Here is a 15,052-nt window from a genome sequence, read left to right as displayed (position 1 = left end):
GTAGTGGTAATGCAAAACATGCATTACTAACTATAGATTTAACAAGACAGTATCTCTACTCAACACCAAAAGCAGCACCCAATGCTTAGCAGAAAAGCAAGTTTTGTTCCCAGAATTAACAGACAAGTCAGTGACAGGACTCATTCTTAACACTTTTATTCTTACAGTTCTAAGTTTGAACTGTACATGCAGAGTTGCATAAGTCACAATAGAGATTTACAGTGGATTCTATTCTATGGTAGAGTGCAATCCAGAATCCTTAAACAGTATAAAAAACAACTTTAAACATCAAGACCTTGTTAGGAGCAAAAGGGTTAAAGCTTCCCCAGGTATTTCATTTCAGCTCTCATAGATACCTAGTTACTAGGTACTGTATGTTACACTTTTTTAGAGTTGAAGAGCTGTATAACACTAAACAAAGGTGAACACCCTGATGTCATACCATCCTTCTAACTTCTTTCCCCACATTTCCGGCAATTAAGAATAAGTCAAAAAACCCTGCCACCTGCAACCGGCTAGAACAGACAAAAATAACTACTCCTTACTTGCCTGTTTAGGGTTGTACAGTGTTAAAGAAAATATTCCCTCAATGGCATTTTTATCTCACATCAGCTGAAAAAGCAATGTAACAAAAATAAAGGTATAACATCTTCGAAAATAAATATAAAGAGGGAATGCAGACAAAAGTGTCAAAGGTTTTTTTTTTGGCAGGTAACATTCATAATATACAAAATATAACTTATTCATATTAGCCAAGGAAACATTCATGAGTTCCTGTAAACTGTTTTAATCCACCTCCTCCATGCGTGATGTATCGTCATCTCCTTCAAGGGGTGGCATCTCCTCAGTCACTGCTGGAGTAGCTTCTTCTGCAGCAGTATCATCTTCATCAATGCCTGTTCAGGAAACACACGCACCACCATTAATGCTGATACCAGTGAACGCCAAGCTTTATTTTCCTTCGCACTTCAACTGATCTGAGGCTTCCCCCCCTTTTCCACAAGTACAAACAAAGCAGCCCCAAAGGTGATCTCCAGACACTCTGCACCCTGCAAGTGCACTATAATGACATCTAAAGTGTTTACTGGAGAGAACAGGTTTCTAACTTACCCAGGCCAAGTTTGATCATCCTATAAATGCGGTTGGCATGTGTCTGAGGATCTTCTAAACTGAAGCCAGAGGACAGGAGTGCTGTCTCATACAGCAAGATGACAAGATCCTTCACAGACTTGTCATTCTTATCAGCCTCTGCCTTCTGCCTCAGTGTTTCAATGATGGAATGATCAGGATTAATCTCCAGATGTTTCTTTGCTGCCATGTATCCCATTGTGGAGTTGTCTCGTAATGCCTGCGCTTTCATGATCCTCTCCATGTTGGCAGTCCAGCCATATGTACTTGTTACAATACAGCATGGAGAAGTAACTAAACGATTGGACACAACAACCTAGAAAAGTGAACATAGAACAGAAGTTTAATAGTTTAACAATTCAACATGCACACTTCATTTACTATCCCCACTGATTTAACCAAGTTTCAACCCTGAAATGCTGCTGCATGTGCCCTAAGACTCATTACATATAAACTATGTAAACTAAGAATAAACTAAGAATTTGCAATCCTAACTCAACAGCAGCACTTAGCTTCACTAAAAAACACAGGCAGACCTTTTTATCTATAACGATTTATCTTGCAGGGATTGTCCTTTCACAAAAGGCAATTGTAACATATCATTATAGCTGAGCCTTCTCTGCAGCTTTATTTCAGATCATTAAATTTGCATATACAAACTGATTTAGTAATAATTACCTTTTCTACTTTCTTTTCAAGGATATCTTTCATTATTTTGCAAAGGTTTTCAAACTTGGCTTTCTTCTCCTCCTGTTTCTTCTTCTCTTCCTCATCTTCTGGAAGCTCCAACCCCTCCTTTGTTACAGAAACCAGGGTCTTGCCTTCAAACTCCTTCAGCTGCTGCACACAGTATTCATCAATAGGTTCAATCATGTAGATGACTTCCAGGCCATGTTTGCGAAGACGCTCCACAAAAGCGGAGTTGGCCACCTGATCCTTTGTTTCACCTGCAAGAACCAAAACCACCACAGTTGTAGTTTGAGCCTCACACTAACATCAGTTTGTTCACTTTCTGGAACAGCCTATGCAACATTTCCAGTGACGCTTTGTGTCCATAGCGGGGAAAAAGGGGGCACCGAACAGGTATTTGCAAACTATTGAGAAGACTGAGCTGGCTTGAGGAGACTCAAGCCTTTCAAACTGACATAACAGCTTGTAATACCCACATTTCCTGGAATTCCAGTTTAGAAATGTCTTTAATTCCTGCCAAGGAGGAAAACCAAGAAGCCCTGTACAACACCAGTTTGAGCATTAGGTCTTAAAATTCAGATAATCCTGGCCAAAAGTATTAGTTAAAGCCTGAACACAAAGCTATCTTGAAGGCCATTTACAACCTTTGTGTGTCAGTTGAACCGCACTCTCCCACACCTTAAGGTGGCAGCAGTGACACTGAACATTGTATTTCAAGAGCAATGTTAACACTTGAAGAGCTGTTTTGTTAGAGCTCATTAAATGGTACAAGTCCCAAGTCAGCAGTTAGCACTAAAGCAGCCAGTCAGCATTACATCAGAAGGGAACACAGCAAGAGAATTTATCTGTAGCCAGTTCTGCTGTCCTCATGGAAACGGTACCACATTAAGGAACCAACAAAAACTATGATTTTATTTTACTTGGTTTTAACACTATGCAGCATCCGTTAGTTTTGGAAACACTGTAGAGTACTGGAGATTTGGTAGGTGTTACATAGCATGTCCTGTTTTCTCAAGAGACATGCTATAAAGGTTCTCTGTCATGGACTCAACACTTTAACTGATATTCTGTAAAGCAGTGCAACTTAGCCAGACTGAAAAAATAAACTATTTTTACAGAATTAATTACAGGCACTTTCTTAAAAATCAGAGTTTCTTTCTAAATTGACTAAGGGAAATGCCACGGTTATTTTGTAACTCCCAAAACACAACCGTACTTATGTACCTGCTTTATGAACAATTTCTGTTACCAACTCACCAGTAATGTAGTAGACATGTTTCTGGTTTTCCTTCATCCGAGTGCAGTAGTCCTTCAGAGAAACCATTTCATCACCAGATGCAGATGTGTAATACCTCAGTAATTCTGAGAGCTTCTTGCGGTTCTGGGAGTCTTCATGTATACCAAGCTACAAAAGTACAAGAAAAAATAAAAGCTACTAAGTGACTCCTTTAAATAAATACTAAACTGCAGTAGTTTAGTATTTCAGGTGTAACAATCCATAGCTTCTGCTATCATTATTGTGCAGAACAACTACAATACAAACCTTGATGTTCTTGGAGAATTGCTCATAAAACTTTTTGTAGTTCTCCTTGTCTTCAGCCAACTCAGTGAAAAGTTCCAAGCACTTCTTCACCAAGTTCTTCCGGATCACTTTCAAGATCTTGCTTTGCTGCAGCATTTCACGAGAAATATTCAGAGGTAAATCCTCAGAATCCACCACGCCTCTCATGAAATCTGGAAGATGGTGAGAATTAGCTTTCCAGGTTTTTAAGAAACCAAGGTTACCACTGAACACTCAAATGGCTTTGCCCTTTTAGAAATTTTTGAATTGGTTTCTACAGTATACTACACATCAAATAAGCAGCACTTTTTACTGCTCAGATACTTCCTGATCAGCCCTGTTTAGGACTGAAGTCTTCTCCCTCCCAGATTTAAGTACAAAGGGAAGCTACAAAATCGCTAAGCAGTTGCTAATATTTTGGGAAACATTTTTCTCCAAAATATACTCACTCAGATATTCAGGGATCAGTTCCTCACAGTTGTCCATGATAAAAACTCTGCGTACATACAGCTTGATGTTGTTCTTCTTCTTCCTGTTCTCAAACAGATCGAAGGGTGCACGCCGCGGGACAAACAGGAGAGCTCTGAATTCCAACTGTCCCTCCACAGAGAAGTGCTATGAGAAAGCAAGACGATTATTTTATATGGCTCTCACTTTAATAACCCTTTAACAGCTCTTCAAATGCAGAGGGCAAACAGTAACCAGCTGAGATTTCAGGAAAGAATTCAATACAGTCTGCAAGACAAGTAGCTCAGGAACAAGCACATTCTCCAGAGAGATCTAAAGTTCTGTTCAGTCATTACCAGACAAATAGACTAACTCAGAAGATAGTTCCCTATATTATATACACAGCTTCAGGAAGCATGTGTTTTCACAGCACTTCCCACTACAGATGTATGAAAAGGACAATTATAGCCCACTTTTCCCCTTTAGCTGTAGGCATTTTCTAAGCTACAAACCCAAAGAACTAAACTTACATTAATTAGAAATCTACTTGATTTTTTAATAACAACTAAGCTACAAAATGGGAAAGCATCTGCACTTTACTGTGGATTGGACTAGTATTATAAACACCACCTTAACAGTAGCCAGAATAATTGTAGCACAAAGTGTCACCCTCACATAGCAAAGTGTTCGGAACAGTAGCACACCAAACTCTAAGCAACTTATCACAGTAAGATCCAAGGCAAAGGATCGGAGTTCAGCAGCATGTCTATCAAGCTTACAGCTTTAGTGACAAGCATAATCATGCCTGAAGAAAAACAGGAACTTACTTTGACAGCCAAATGGTCTTCCCAGTCATTAGTTAAACTCTTGTAGAATTCTCCATATTCCTCATTGGTAATGTCATCTGGATTCCTGGTCCAAATGGGCTTGGTCTTGTTGAGCTCTTCCTGATCGATGTACTTCTCCTTAATCTTCTTTTTCTTCTTTTTGTCTCCATCCTTCTTTTCTTCTTCTTCATCAGAACCAACATCCTCAATCTCTGGTTTATCTTCTGCTTTTTCCTCCTTTTCTTCTTTTTCCTCTTCCTTTTCTTCAGCCTCATCATCACTCACCTCCTTATCACGTTCCTTTTCCACCTACAAAAGAGACCATCAGTTGAACTGAGAAATCCAGAAGTTTTATCATTAACAACCCTGAAGTACACCTTGCGGTCTCACAAAGCTAGAAACTACATGAATATGGTGTGACCCTTTCCTCTTAGACTCAAAGACACTCCAGGTACTGAAACACAAGTGATGTTTTGTTTTCATGTGCTTATGTGGTAGTTTCTACTATTGAGTTTCATTACACTGAATTTCCACTAGTGTATCAAGCAGTAGTTGATCTACTCAGTGGTCTGGAGACACGCTACTGGCTTGGTAAAATACATTGTTCACTTTGTTTTGCAAAATAAGTTGTATTTAACAGAACTGCATTTCAGGAAGTGTTAGATCTATGTAACATCCTTAATTTCAAAGAAGAAAATACACATGGACTGCTCTTGCTTCGTTTTTAAAAATGCACTAGTTTTGAGGTGGCAATACTTAGTATTTCAAGCAAAGTACATACAAAGAGTGTAATAGGATAGCCGATGAACTGAGAATGCTTCTTCACAATTTCCTTGATCCGCCGTTCTTCCAGGTATTCAGTTTGATCTTCTTTAAGATGCAGGATGACTTTTGTTCCACGGCCCAAAGGTTCACCTAGAATGGAGTTTACAAGTTTTACTTGTGCAGGAGCCAACTGGGCTGCGATTAATTCTAAAATATGCTTTCTTAAGAAAGGCACTCCTGTATCAGTAATGTCTTCACCACTGGGAAAGCATAAGCTTCAGTGTACAGAAGCAGCTTTCCAAACACTTTATCAAGCTTATTGTACCCAGCATGTATTTCAAAAAGCTTAAGGAAATTATCACTAAATTAGTCTGTTCATCTGTCATCTTTCAAATTTCTGTATATAGACTTGTAGAAGTCTACAAAAGTATTTCCATGTATAAGATTTGAAAGCTTCATATTTACTGTAATGCACCCTTTACTCCAGGCATTCCCTTATGTATCAACAGCTATTCCAACCAGAACCAGTAGGAGAATAGTTGTGCTTGATCTGACATGACTAGTACTACCTGTTTTATGTCTTTTCTTTTTCAATGCAGGGTAGGTATCTGAATGCTAAAAATCTTTAGAAAGCATACTTGAACAGAAACATTTAATGCTCACCATTATCAAGTCTGACAGTGAAAGATCCTCCAGCTGATGACTCCCAAGCATACTGCTCATCATCATTGTGCTTGGTGATCACTGTCACTTTTTCTGCAACCAGGTAGGCAGAGTAAAAGCCAACACCAAACTGACCAATCATGGATATATCAGCCCCTGCCTGCAGTGCTTCCATGAAAGCCTTGGTACCAGACTTGGCAATAGTACCAAGGTTGTTGACCAGGTCAGCTTTAGTCATCCCTATGCCTGTATCCACAATAGTCAGAGTGCGATCATGCTTGTTTGGAATCAGGTTAATTTTCAGGTCTTTTCCAGAATCCAGCTTGCTTGGGTCAGTCAAGCTCTCATACCTTATCTTGTCCAGAGCCTGTAAGAAAAGAAACAGGCTTTAACATTCCCTGACTATTCCTAAAAATTTCAGTAGTTCTACTGACACAAACCTGTCTAGCAGTTAAGGTACTTACATCTGATGAATTGGAAATCAGCTCCCTCAGAAAGATTTCCTTATTGGAGTAGAAAGTGTTGATGATCAGAGACATCAACTGAGCAATCTCAGCCTGGAAGGCAAAGGTCTCCACCTCCTCCTCCATTGGTTGGTCTTGAGTTTGCACAGCTTCCGGCATCTGTAAGGAGAGACAGAGTTGAAATCCCATCCTGGAACAGCTTGGCGCACGTATCTTTTCACAGGCAGTAACAATACCATTGTGAGATAAAGGTATTTAAATATATGGTTTAAATACAGCCCCACAGGCAAAGAAATAACAAACCAACCAACCCAGATCTTATTTCCTACCAATAACAATTCGATCATTCTTGATAAATGCAGAAAAGAGATACAAGATTTAAGCTACAGACTTGCTTTACATTCATTTCGGTTTGCACCATTTATGGTAACACAGAACTTTTCCTCTCCACTAATTTAAAAACTAATCATCAGAGACCAGTCACACATTACAAAAAAATTTTTAAAAAATACAACCAAGACCTCAGCCCAGCATTTGAGCGGTTAGCTATATTGCTCTGCAATCAACGGTCACAGTAAAGCCTCTATTTACGATACTTTCCTTTTCTCCCGTTTACCTCGTGTTTACTCGTGCAACTATTATGATGGAAACACTATTCACAGCTGTAACGTATGTGCCAATACGGTCCAACCGACCTCATTACTGCCCTACACTGATGTATTATCCGAATTTGAGCGGCCACCTGCGGCCTCGGATATCCTCTGCATGAGTCAAGGCTCAGGAACAGAGTAAACTCAGAAAGGAAAACCTCTCCTAACACAACCTTACTTTAATCGCTCCAGAATGAAGAGCGACCACGTTCAACACCGCAATCCTTTAACTACGACGTTAACAAGTAAGAAATAACACGAAACGGGCTACCGGGCGCGGCCGCGCCGCTGAGCGGCTCGGTAACCGCCGGGCGCGCGCAGCCTCCCCGCGCGCGCCGCGCAGCGCCCCCTGCAGGCTGGCGGCGGCAGCAGGAAAGATTCTAGAAACTGCCAGAGCCTTCCCCGCCCGCGCCGCGCCCCCCCCCGCCCCGCGCGTACACCCCTCCTCCACCCCCACCCCCGAGCGGGGTGCGCTGCCGACCAGCCCCTTCCCCAGAACCGCCCGCCCCTCCAGCTTGCGCGCTCATGGCCGAGCGCCCATTCATTGGGAGCAAACATTCCCCGCCGCATCCGCCGCCCACCCCGAGCGCTCCTTCGGAACGCAGGCACCCCCCCTTGCACCACCACCCTGCATTTATAGCCTTCAAAAAAGCCCAGCCTGCTCCACCCGCCCCTTAAGCCGCTCTCCCCCAGCGCTGCTAGCGGAAGAACCCCCCCCACCACGAGGAGCTGCCCGCCGCTTTTCACCCTCACCCTTCAGAAGCAAAAAAAATGTAAGTGAATTAAATGTGAGGGCTCTGAGGCATCAGCCCCTCACCCCTTTTCAACCGTACCCAGAGTTCGAGACCCAGTTACCCCTCCGAGCCCACCTCACGGAAGGGGAAAATGCACGTCCCGCACCACGCGGTTCCCTCATCACCCCCCTCAGCCCACACTCCCAGCCAGAGCCGTGCACCGACCGCTGGGATTTTAAAGGAAACCGCTTCCTCAGAAGAGTCAACCCTTGTGTGCAACCGGCCAGCGCCTCAGCCGCTTTCCAGCGCTCACCTTTGCTGGGGGGGAAGGGCTGCTGCTCTCCTCACTGAAGCTGCAAGCGGACTCTACCCGTACGGCTCCTGCTTCCACTAGTGCGCGCTCCCCGCCGGCCGCTTGGCTTATATACCCCCGGCGCCGCCTCCTTCCAGAACCATCGGGAACCTTCACTGACAGGCACGGGGGAGGGGGCGGTGCGGTGGTGGGGGGCGTGGGGGCGGGGACTCCCAGCCACGCCGCTAAGGGGCGGGGTCGAGCCTCTCGCAGCCAATAGTGGCCGTCCGCGACTGGCGCGCGTCAGAGCGCGGGTCTCGCGCAGGCGCCTTCCGCCGCCTCAACAGTCAGGGCGGGGGTGCGCTCTGCGCTCTCCCCATTCGTCCAACCGCCGGCTCGGGCGGGGAGTCCGGTGGGGGCGGGCGGCGGGCGGGCGCATGCGCGGTGGCTGCCCGGGGTGGCGGTTGGGCGCGCGCGCGGCCCTGAAGGGGAGGGATGGAGGGGGGGCTTGCGCAAGCTGCGGGTGACGTCATTGGCCGCCCCGCTCCCCTCAGAACGTCCTAGAACCGGGCGGGGCCGGGCGGCCGCTTCCCCCCTCGGGCTGAGAAGGGCCTGGAAAGCGCGGGGCCGCCTCCGCCCTCTCCCACCGGCAGAACGGCCCAGAACCGGGGTGCGGGGCGGGAGCCGCTGTTTCTCCTCTCAGACTCCGTCTCCGCTTCGTAGCCGCAGCCGCCGGGCTGTGCCCGCCCGGCCCCGGGCAGGCTCGGCGCGCCGGGCGGCTCCCGGAGGCCGGTCGTGCCGGTGTCTGCGGCTGTGCTTCCCCCTCAGGCCGGGGATGCTGCGGGGAGGGGTTGTCTGCTTTGTGGGGTGTAGCTGGATGAATCACGGCATAGGGATGCAGTGGTAAAGCGTTTTGCTTCATCAGGGAAAACAAAATCGCTTCTCACGCAGCAAGTATCGGACTGCAAGTTGAGCAAAACGACCCCTCTTAGCCTGTATATTTGTTCAGGGTAAAAAGAATCAAGCAATAAAATCCAAGAAGCTCTGGAGACCTACATTGCAGTGCAGTAACTTAAAATATTGAAGTGCTAATGCTGAACATGAGAAGGATGCCAATGCTGTTTGTTGCCAGGCCAAAGCCTGAAACCCACTGGGATCCTCAGCCTGGATGTGGCCTTTGCCATCTAATCTGTGGGAAATACCACTTGATGTTCAAAGAGCACAGCTACAGACGCCTTTATACATACATTTATCTGTCATGCATAAAGGCTTTGATAAGTAGGTGTCTCATTATACCTAGTAGCCCTGTGATTATGGCATGTAACAGAGGGGGTTATTTTTATATCCTGAACGACCTGATCTGGAGCAGGGAGTTAAATGCAGGTCTTCCATGTCTCAGGAGAATGATCTGCATCACATGTATTCCAGACCAGACTTCTAAAACTTTCTTCTTGGAGCCGATCCACTTCTTGGGATATAAATACCAAGTGAGCTACATGTTAACAATTGTACACTGATGTAAACATGAATCTAGACAGTCTCCCTGCTCTAAAGAAGAGCTATTTATTTATTTGGGGAATAAAAAGGATGCTGCTTCTGTAGCAAAAATTCATCCCAGGTGCCACTGCTTAGGATTTTCTCCTGGCTCTTAGATGTACCCCAGACAGCTATTTAGTTCAACATCTGACTGACTGTTGGGAATGTAAATTTGATTTGCCTAGTCTGCCCTTCTGCCAGTTAAGCATCCTAAATTACACTGGGTAGCATACACCATTAACTAGATATTACAAAGATCCATTAATGCATTTAACTGAAGACCCTTATTCTGAATTCCACATTCTTAACATCCTTTATCCTGCAGTTTGACCTAGAAAAGCAAATCTGTTTGAATTGGGGCCTACAGACTTGGTTGCAGCATTATGTCTTTCAGGGAGTTTTCAGTACTTCTCAGTAGCTGACAAGAAGATACATTAAGTGTGCATGTAAGACATCACATAGAACTTGACAAGGAGTTAAAATTACAGCTTGTTTCATTGCAGTTTCTGGATCAGTATCTGCATTGGTGCAATGACTTCCAGGACTCGGCCCTGCTAAGTAGTGCTTTTAGAGCTCTGACCCAAGCAGTCGGCCAAAATACAGGGTCCTGCAGGTTATTTTAATTAGAAGGAAAGATTCATTGTGGTGTCAATGATAACATAAGAGGGCGTATAGATGAGCTTCTGCTCATCCATACAGCACACGGAAGAAATCAATCTGTAAGAGTGAGGTTATTTGCTCACAGTTCTAAGCCACTGAAGAAGCTGGATTTTGGCCAACGCTCAGCCTAGAAAGTTCTGCCGTTCTGTCTGAGTCACCTTTTTGGTGCTTACTCTGGCTGGTGGTTTTCTGTACCTTCTTTGAGTCTGATTTTGTGGTGCATCTCAGTGCTTTTCCTTTCAAACACACACCCTTCTACAAAATAATAAGCACCAAAATCCTTTCTTGAGTATGACATGCTCCTTTCTTTGCATAGTGACTGTGATTTCAATGGTCCGACAGCTGCTTTGGTTGTCTGCTCCCATAAAGCAGCTTAATGGCTTTTTACCACTATCCTAATAAAGTGTGACAGTTATAACCAAGCATAACAATGTAACTTTCATGTTTTTCTTAGATTAAAAATACTCCTGGTATAGTACAAATTCTATGGGACGTGCCTTCTGGCTGAAATCCTCTGACATTCAGATTCCATTAACTGAAATGTTTTCCAACATATATTTGGGTCAAAATAACTTTGTGTTTTAGAGAACTGCTAAGCTATTAAGATTTATGGAAATCTGTCCAAGCATTTTTTTTTTACTTTTGTGATATCCAGAATTTTAAAGAGTGCTACTTCTATAAAAATATTCACTTTTTTTTTTTTAAGAAAATCCTTTCCTTTCTAATCTCTTGATTAATGTGGATTCAGTCATTCAGACTTATGGATATATTTAATTTTAAGCATGTAAAGACCTCTGGAAGGTTTTGCATATGTCTGCAGGATCACATGCCTTTATAGTGTCTAATGTAACAGTCCTATCATTCTGTTTCTCTCTTATGATCATGTTACTCGGCTTTCAAAAGCACACTGATTTCTTTTGTCCAAATTAATTGACAAGTGCACTAGAAGAAAGTAATCTCATACCAAACCATTTAAGTTTTCCCAGCTCTGCTTAATCCAAGTTCCTGTGTCCCTGTGTAAAACAAATATTTTCTTCATGACTTATGAATAATCTATATTCTTTTTGTTCTGTCATGCAGTGAGGGCTAGTGAAGATTGGTACTTTGTTTCTACGGTTACTCTATTTTAAACTGATCCCAGTTTTGTATTGCTTCACTTTTAGGTTAAAAAGCTTGTTTCCAGACTTGGTTTACATCAGAGTTAATTTCTGGGGGGGAAATCTGAGCAAAATAGTTCAATTTTTCCCTACATTCACATAGACTCGTTCCATCCCATGTCCCCTAGAGGCCCCTGATCCCCAAACCCATCTATTTCATCTGCCTGCCTTTAAGGTTCCGCCTGGGTCGAGCACCCAGATGTGCTCAGTGAAGAGCTGGCTGTTCCCTCCCAGCTGTTAGGGCAGCCACACAGAGGGGAGAAAGCTGGATTCTCCCTACCCCTGCCTTCAGAAGAGTCAAGAAGAGCATACGTCTCTGCTGCCCACCTGTTGATTTTTGCAGACCTTAATATCTCTGTGATCTCTGTTCTTTTCTTAACTTTGATTGAATTAGTTCAAAACTATTAGGGAGGGAGTGATGGACAACAACCATGTTATTGCATGTGCTTCATTTCCTCAGGAAAGTAGAATAAAAACTTTTTTTCTTTTTTTTAACAACTGTTATAGCCAATATCTGAGGAATGGTTATATGGGATTTCGTTTTTTACAATTATACAGTATTAAAATAAATAACATGGGGCAACTACCATTCATTCAGTAAGATTTACTACTTCAAACATTACTGTAAATGCAAAGGTAAAAAAAACCTAACAACCACAATACTCAATTCTAATTCAAAATTCAAAGCCAAGGCACGTAGTTGATTTGCCATTTTCTTGTCAGAATCTAAGCAACTTTCGCTTTCAGAAAATGCAGATTTGAATAAAATGTTGAAGAACCAGATCTTCTTTAACCAGAAGCTGTTCCATGCCAACACCACGTGCTAGGAAATTGGATGTGTTGCTGCAGTAACTCCATCGGCCTCAGCCTTACATTTGCTTATTTCCTAAGTACTAGTCCCATGCTTGTTCCCCATATACATTTGCATCGTAATAAAGTCTTTAATTACACATTTTCATAAGACTTCTTGCAATATGAAGGTTACAAAATTAAAAAAGAACAAAGTAAAAGATGGCTGGAAGAAAGTTATTTAATGTTCAAAGCCTTGAAATAACACCCAGGAAAACTGTTTTATTCTTTATTCCATCAAAGGCTTCTTCGGTGTTGCTGAATAAGACTTTTCTTTTTTATTATTTTTATGAGAAGAAATTAAATGACATTTGCATAGAGAATTCTAATTCCAGCATTTAACTAACTTTTGAATGCTTGGTGTTGTAGCCTTAATGCTTTCATAACATTGCTTTAAAATTAATTCTGTTTGCATTCTGACACATTTGTTGTGTTTTTATCTTGGTGCTTCAGGCTTTATGTAAGGAAAACAAAACAGCAGCAACTGAAATTACCCAAACAGTAGATTTCAGAAGACTGACATAAGTAGAAAGATGTGCTAATATGTGTCTAGTTTCCTTTAACACATGGAATTATGCATGTAAAATCTGTGTTATCATAATGAAATGTAAAGCTGGCTAGGGATCTCTGCACAAAGCTTCATGCTTTAAAATTTCCTCAGGCTGTCTCGTTTCGTACTTTCTCATGTCCTTCTGGAAGACGAAGTGATCATAAGATCTTTTAGGTCACAAAAAAAAGTGATTCATCCTAGAAATAGGATCGATAGTGACTTAGAAGGAGTATTTTTACTGTGGAAGTGTACTTAAGAGGCGGAGAACAAAGTCGGTCTCATAAAATGTGCTTGTTCTTTTGAACTGTAGGTGGCAGCAAGAATTGTATGGACCAAGGGCAATAGGTACACATCGTTTTTTTCTAAGAGTTTGTGGTTCTTGAAGTATGCGTTAGGGAGTATGATAACTGTCAAGAGTCATTGCTCTCAGAAGGAATTCTGAAGGGACTTAAACTGTTTAACAAGAATATAGTTGTTATAGCAAAAATCAACAATTCCACTACTAACAAATTTCAAGCATAATTTATAATAAAACCTCAGCTGCATAGAAAGGCTGAGAGAATGAGCATGGAAAGGCCTGGCTTCATAGAATGTTAACAAGGCCCCAGAATAATTGTTTAATCTTAACATACAATACTTTATATGCTGTTTGTTACAAAATTAATAGCTTAGGTTAAGTTTATGACCACTACAATTTCATATTTTAAATTGGTCCTCATCTTAATATTCCCTTGTGACTGGAACAAGGGATACTGTCTTTATAGTTTTACACCTTGTATCATCATTTACACTTTCCCAGAATACATGCATGATTTTGCATTTCTTAGCTGAAATTGTTAATATACGTACAAAGCAAGAATTATGCAAACTTAGCAACACAGGACACTTCATCTTCCAAAGAGTTACATTACAGTGTCTGGTTCTGCTCCTTGCTTTAAGAGCACTGCAAGATGACTGAAGTACTTGTTTGCTGAAATGTGTGTTGTCTTTGTCTAGCATGGCACCAAAATAACAGTACACACAGTTATGTGGTCTGGAGAATGACAGTGGAATGTCATGCCCGTCAGATCCCCCTTAAATTGGGAATAGTTACATTTAAATGTTAGCTTTGGAGGAAGAACAATAGGTATGGTGGCAGCAGTAACTTTTATAATCAAGAGCATTTTTCCGTTCATAGGCAGAAGTTTCAATAGATCTTAATTCAGAAGGAAAGTTGGAGAAAACGCTCTTCCAGAGAGCAGGAGGTTCAACTAAAAAGTCCCCAGACAAACAAAATCCCAGACTTCCCACAAAGACATAGAAGTTGTAGTGATGGTAAAGTCACATCACTAGAAAAATAACTTAATAGAGCTTCAGCATCAACACGTGTGGAAATAAACCTGATACTTTTTTCCCTGTATATATTCAAGTTCTAAGAATTGGATTCAGTATAACAGTAAAGGTTGTGGGTTTAGTACGTGGGACAGCTAAACGCTGTCGCATATTTACTAGAGGTATGGGTATGTATGGAGCACTTACCTTATTTTGTGTGCGTGGTAGATTTGGTGACAAAACTATCCTTCAAGCCACCTCCAAAACAGTACAACTAAGACTCTCAAATCTTAAATTACTTAAAACTAGGAAGCCATATACTATCAGAAATTATGTCACAAAGCATGTATTCCATACGTCATTAACTTATTCTTGATGCAATAGTATTTATTTTTCAAATTAGTGAACACAGATGCCATTTCAGAGTTGGGTTAGATAATTAGGACATGACAGAAAAGTTGATAGTAGGAAATAAATTTTGGATTAATTTTAAATAGACACACGGAAGATAATCGCAGAATCACAGAATCACAGAATGTTAGGGATTGGAAGGGACCTCAAAAGATCATCTAGTCCAATCCCCCTGCCAGAGCAGGAACACCCAGGTGAGGTTACACAGGAGGGCGTCCAAGCGGGTTTTGAATATCTCCAGAGAAGACGACTCCACAACCTCCCTGGGCAGCCTGTTCCAGTGTTCCGTCACCCTGACTGAGAAGAAGTTTCTTCTCAAATTTAAGTGGAACCTCTTGTGTTCCAGCTTGAACCCAT

The 15,052-nt window shown here is 42.2% G+C and overlaps 1 protein-coding gene across 1 annotated transcript; it reads right to left on the bottom strand.

The window, feature by feature from the left end:
• Nucleotides 1–140: 140 nt before the first annotated feature.
• On the bottom strand, nucleotides 141–8,353 carry HSP90AA1 (heat shock protein 90 alpha family class A member 1). Its single transcript, XM_065635860.1, has 11 exons — nucleotides 8,243–8,353; nucleotides 6,546–6,704; nucleotides 6,082–6,448; nucleotides 5,435–5,568; nucleotides 4,654–4,962; nucleotides 3,829–3,994; nucleotides 3,362–3,552; nucleotides 3,076–3,223; nucleotides 1,807–2,075; nucleotides 1,111–1,444; nucleotides 141–896 (listed from the first exon to the last, which is right to left on the bottom strand). Exons 2-11 carry the CDS (start codon nucleotides 6,702–6,704, stop codon nucleotides 787–789), a joined length of 2,187 nt encoding a protein of 728 aa, XP_065491932.1. The 5' UTR covers nucleotides 8,243–8,353; the 3' UTR covers nucleotides 141–786.
• Between the last annotated feature and the right edge of the window lie 6,699 nt (nucleotides 8,354–15,052).

This window comes from Caloenas nicobarica, chromosome 5 (genome assembly GCF_036013445.1).
Source record: "Caloenas nicobarica isolate bCalNic1 chromosome 5, bCalNic1.hap1, whole genome shotgun sequence".
Taxonomy (NCBI): Eukaryota; Metazoa; Chordata; class Aves; order Columbiformes; family Columbidae; genus Caloenas; species Caloenas nicobarica.
This window is presented reverse-complemented; position numbering and strand designations above follow the sequence as displayed.

Coding starts and splice junctions, on each gene's coding strand:
- HSP90AA1 (XM_065635860.1), bottom strand. CDS start 6,704: ATGCCGGAAGCTGTGCAAACTCAAGACCAACCAATGGAGGAGGAGGTG. Junction 2,076..3,075: donor ACATGTCTACTACATTACTG/GTGAGTTGGTAA, acceptor TGGTTCTTGCAG/GTGAAACAAAGGATCAGGTG. Junction 897..1,110: donor GATGATCAAACTTGGCCTGG/GTAAGTTAGAAA, acceptor TTTCCTGAACAG/GCATTGATGAAGATGATACT.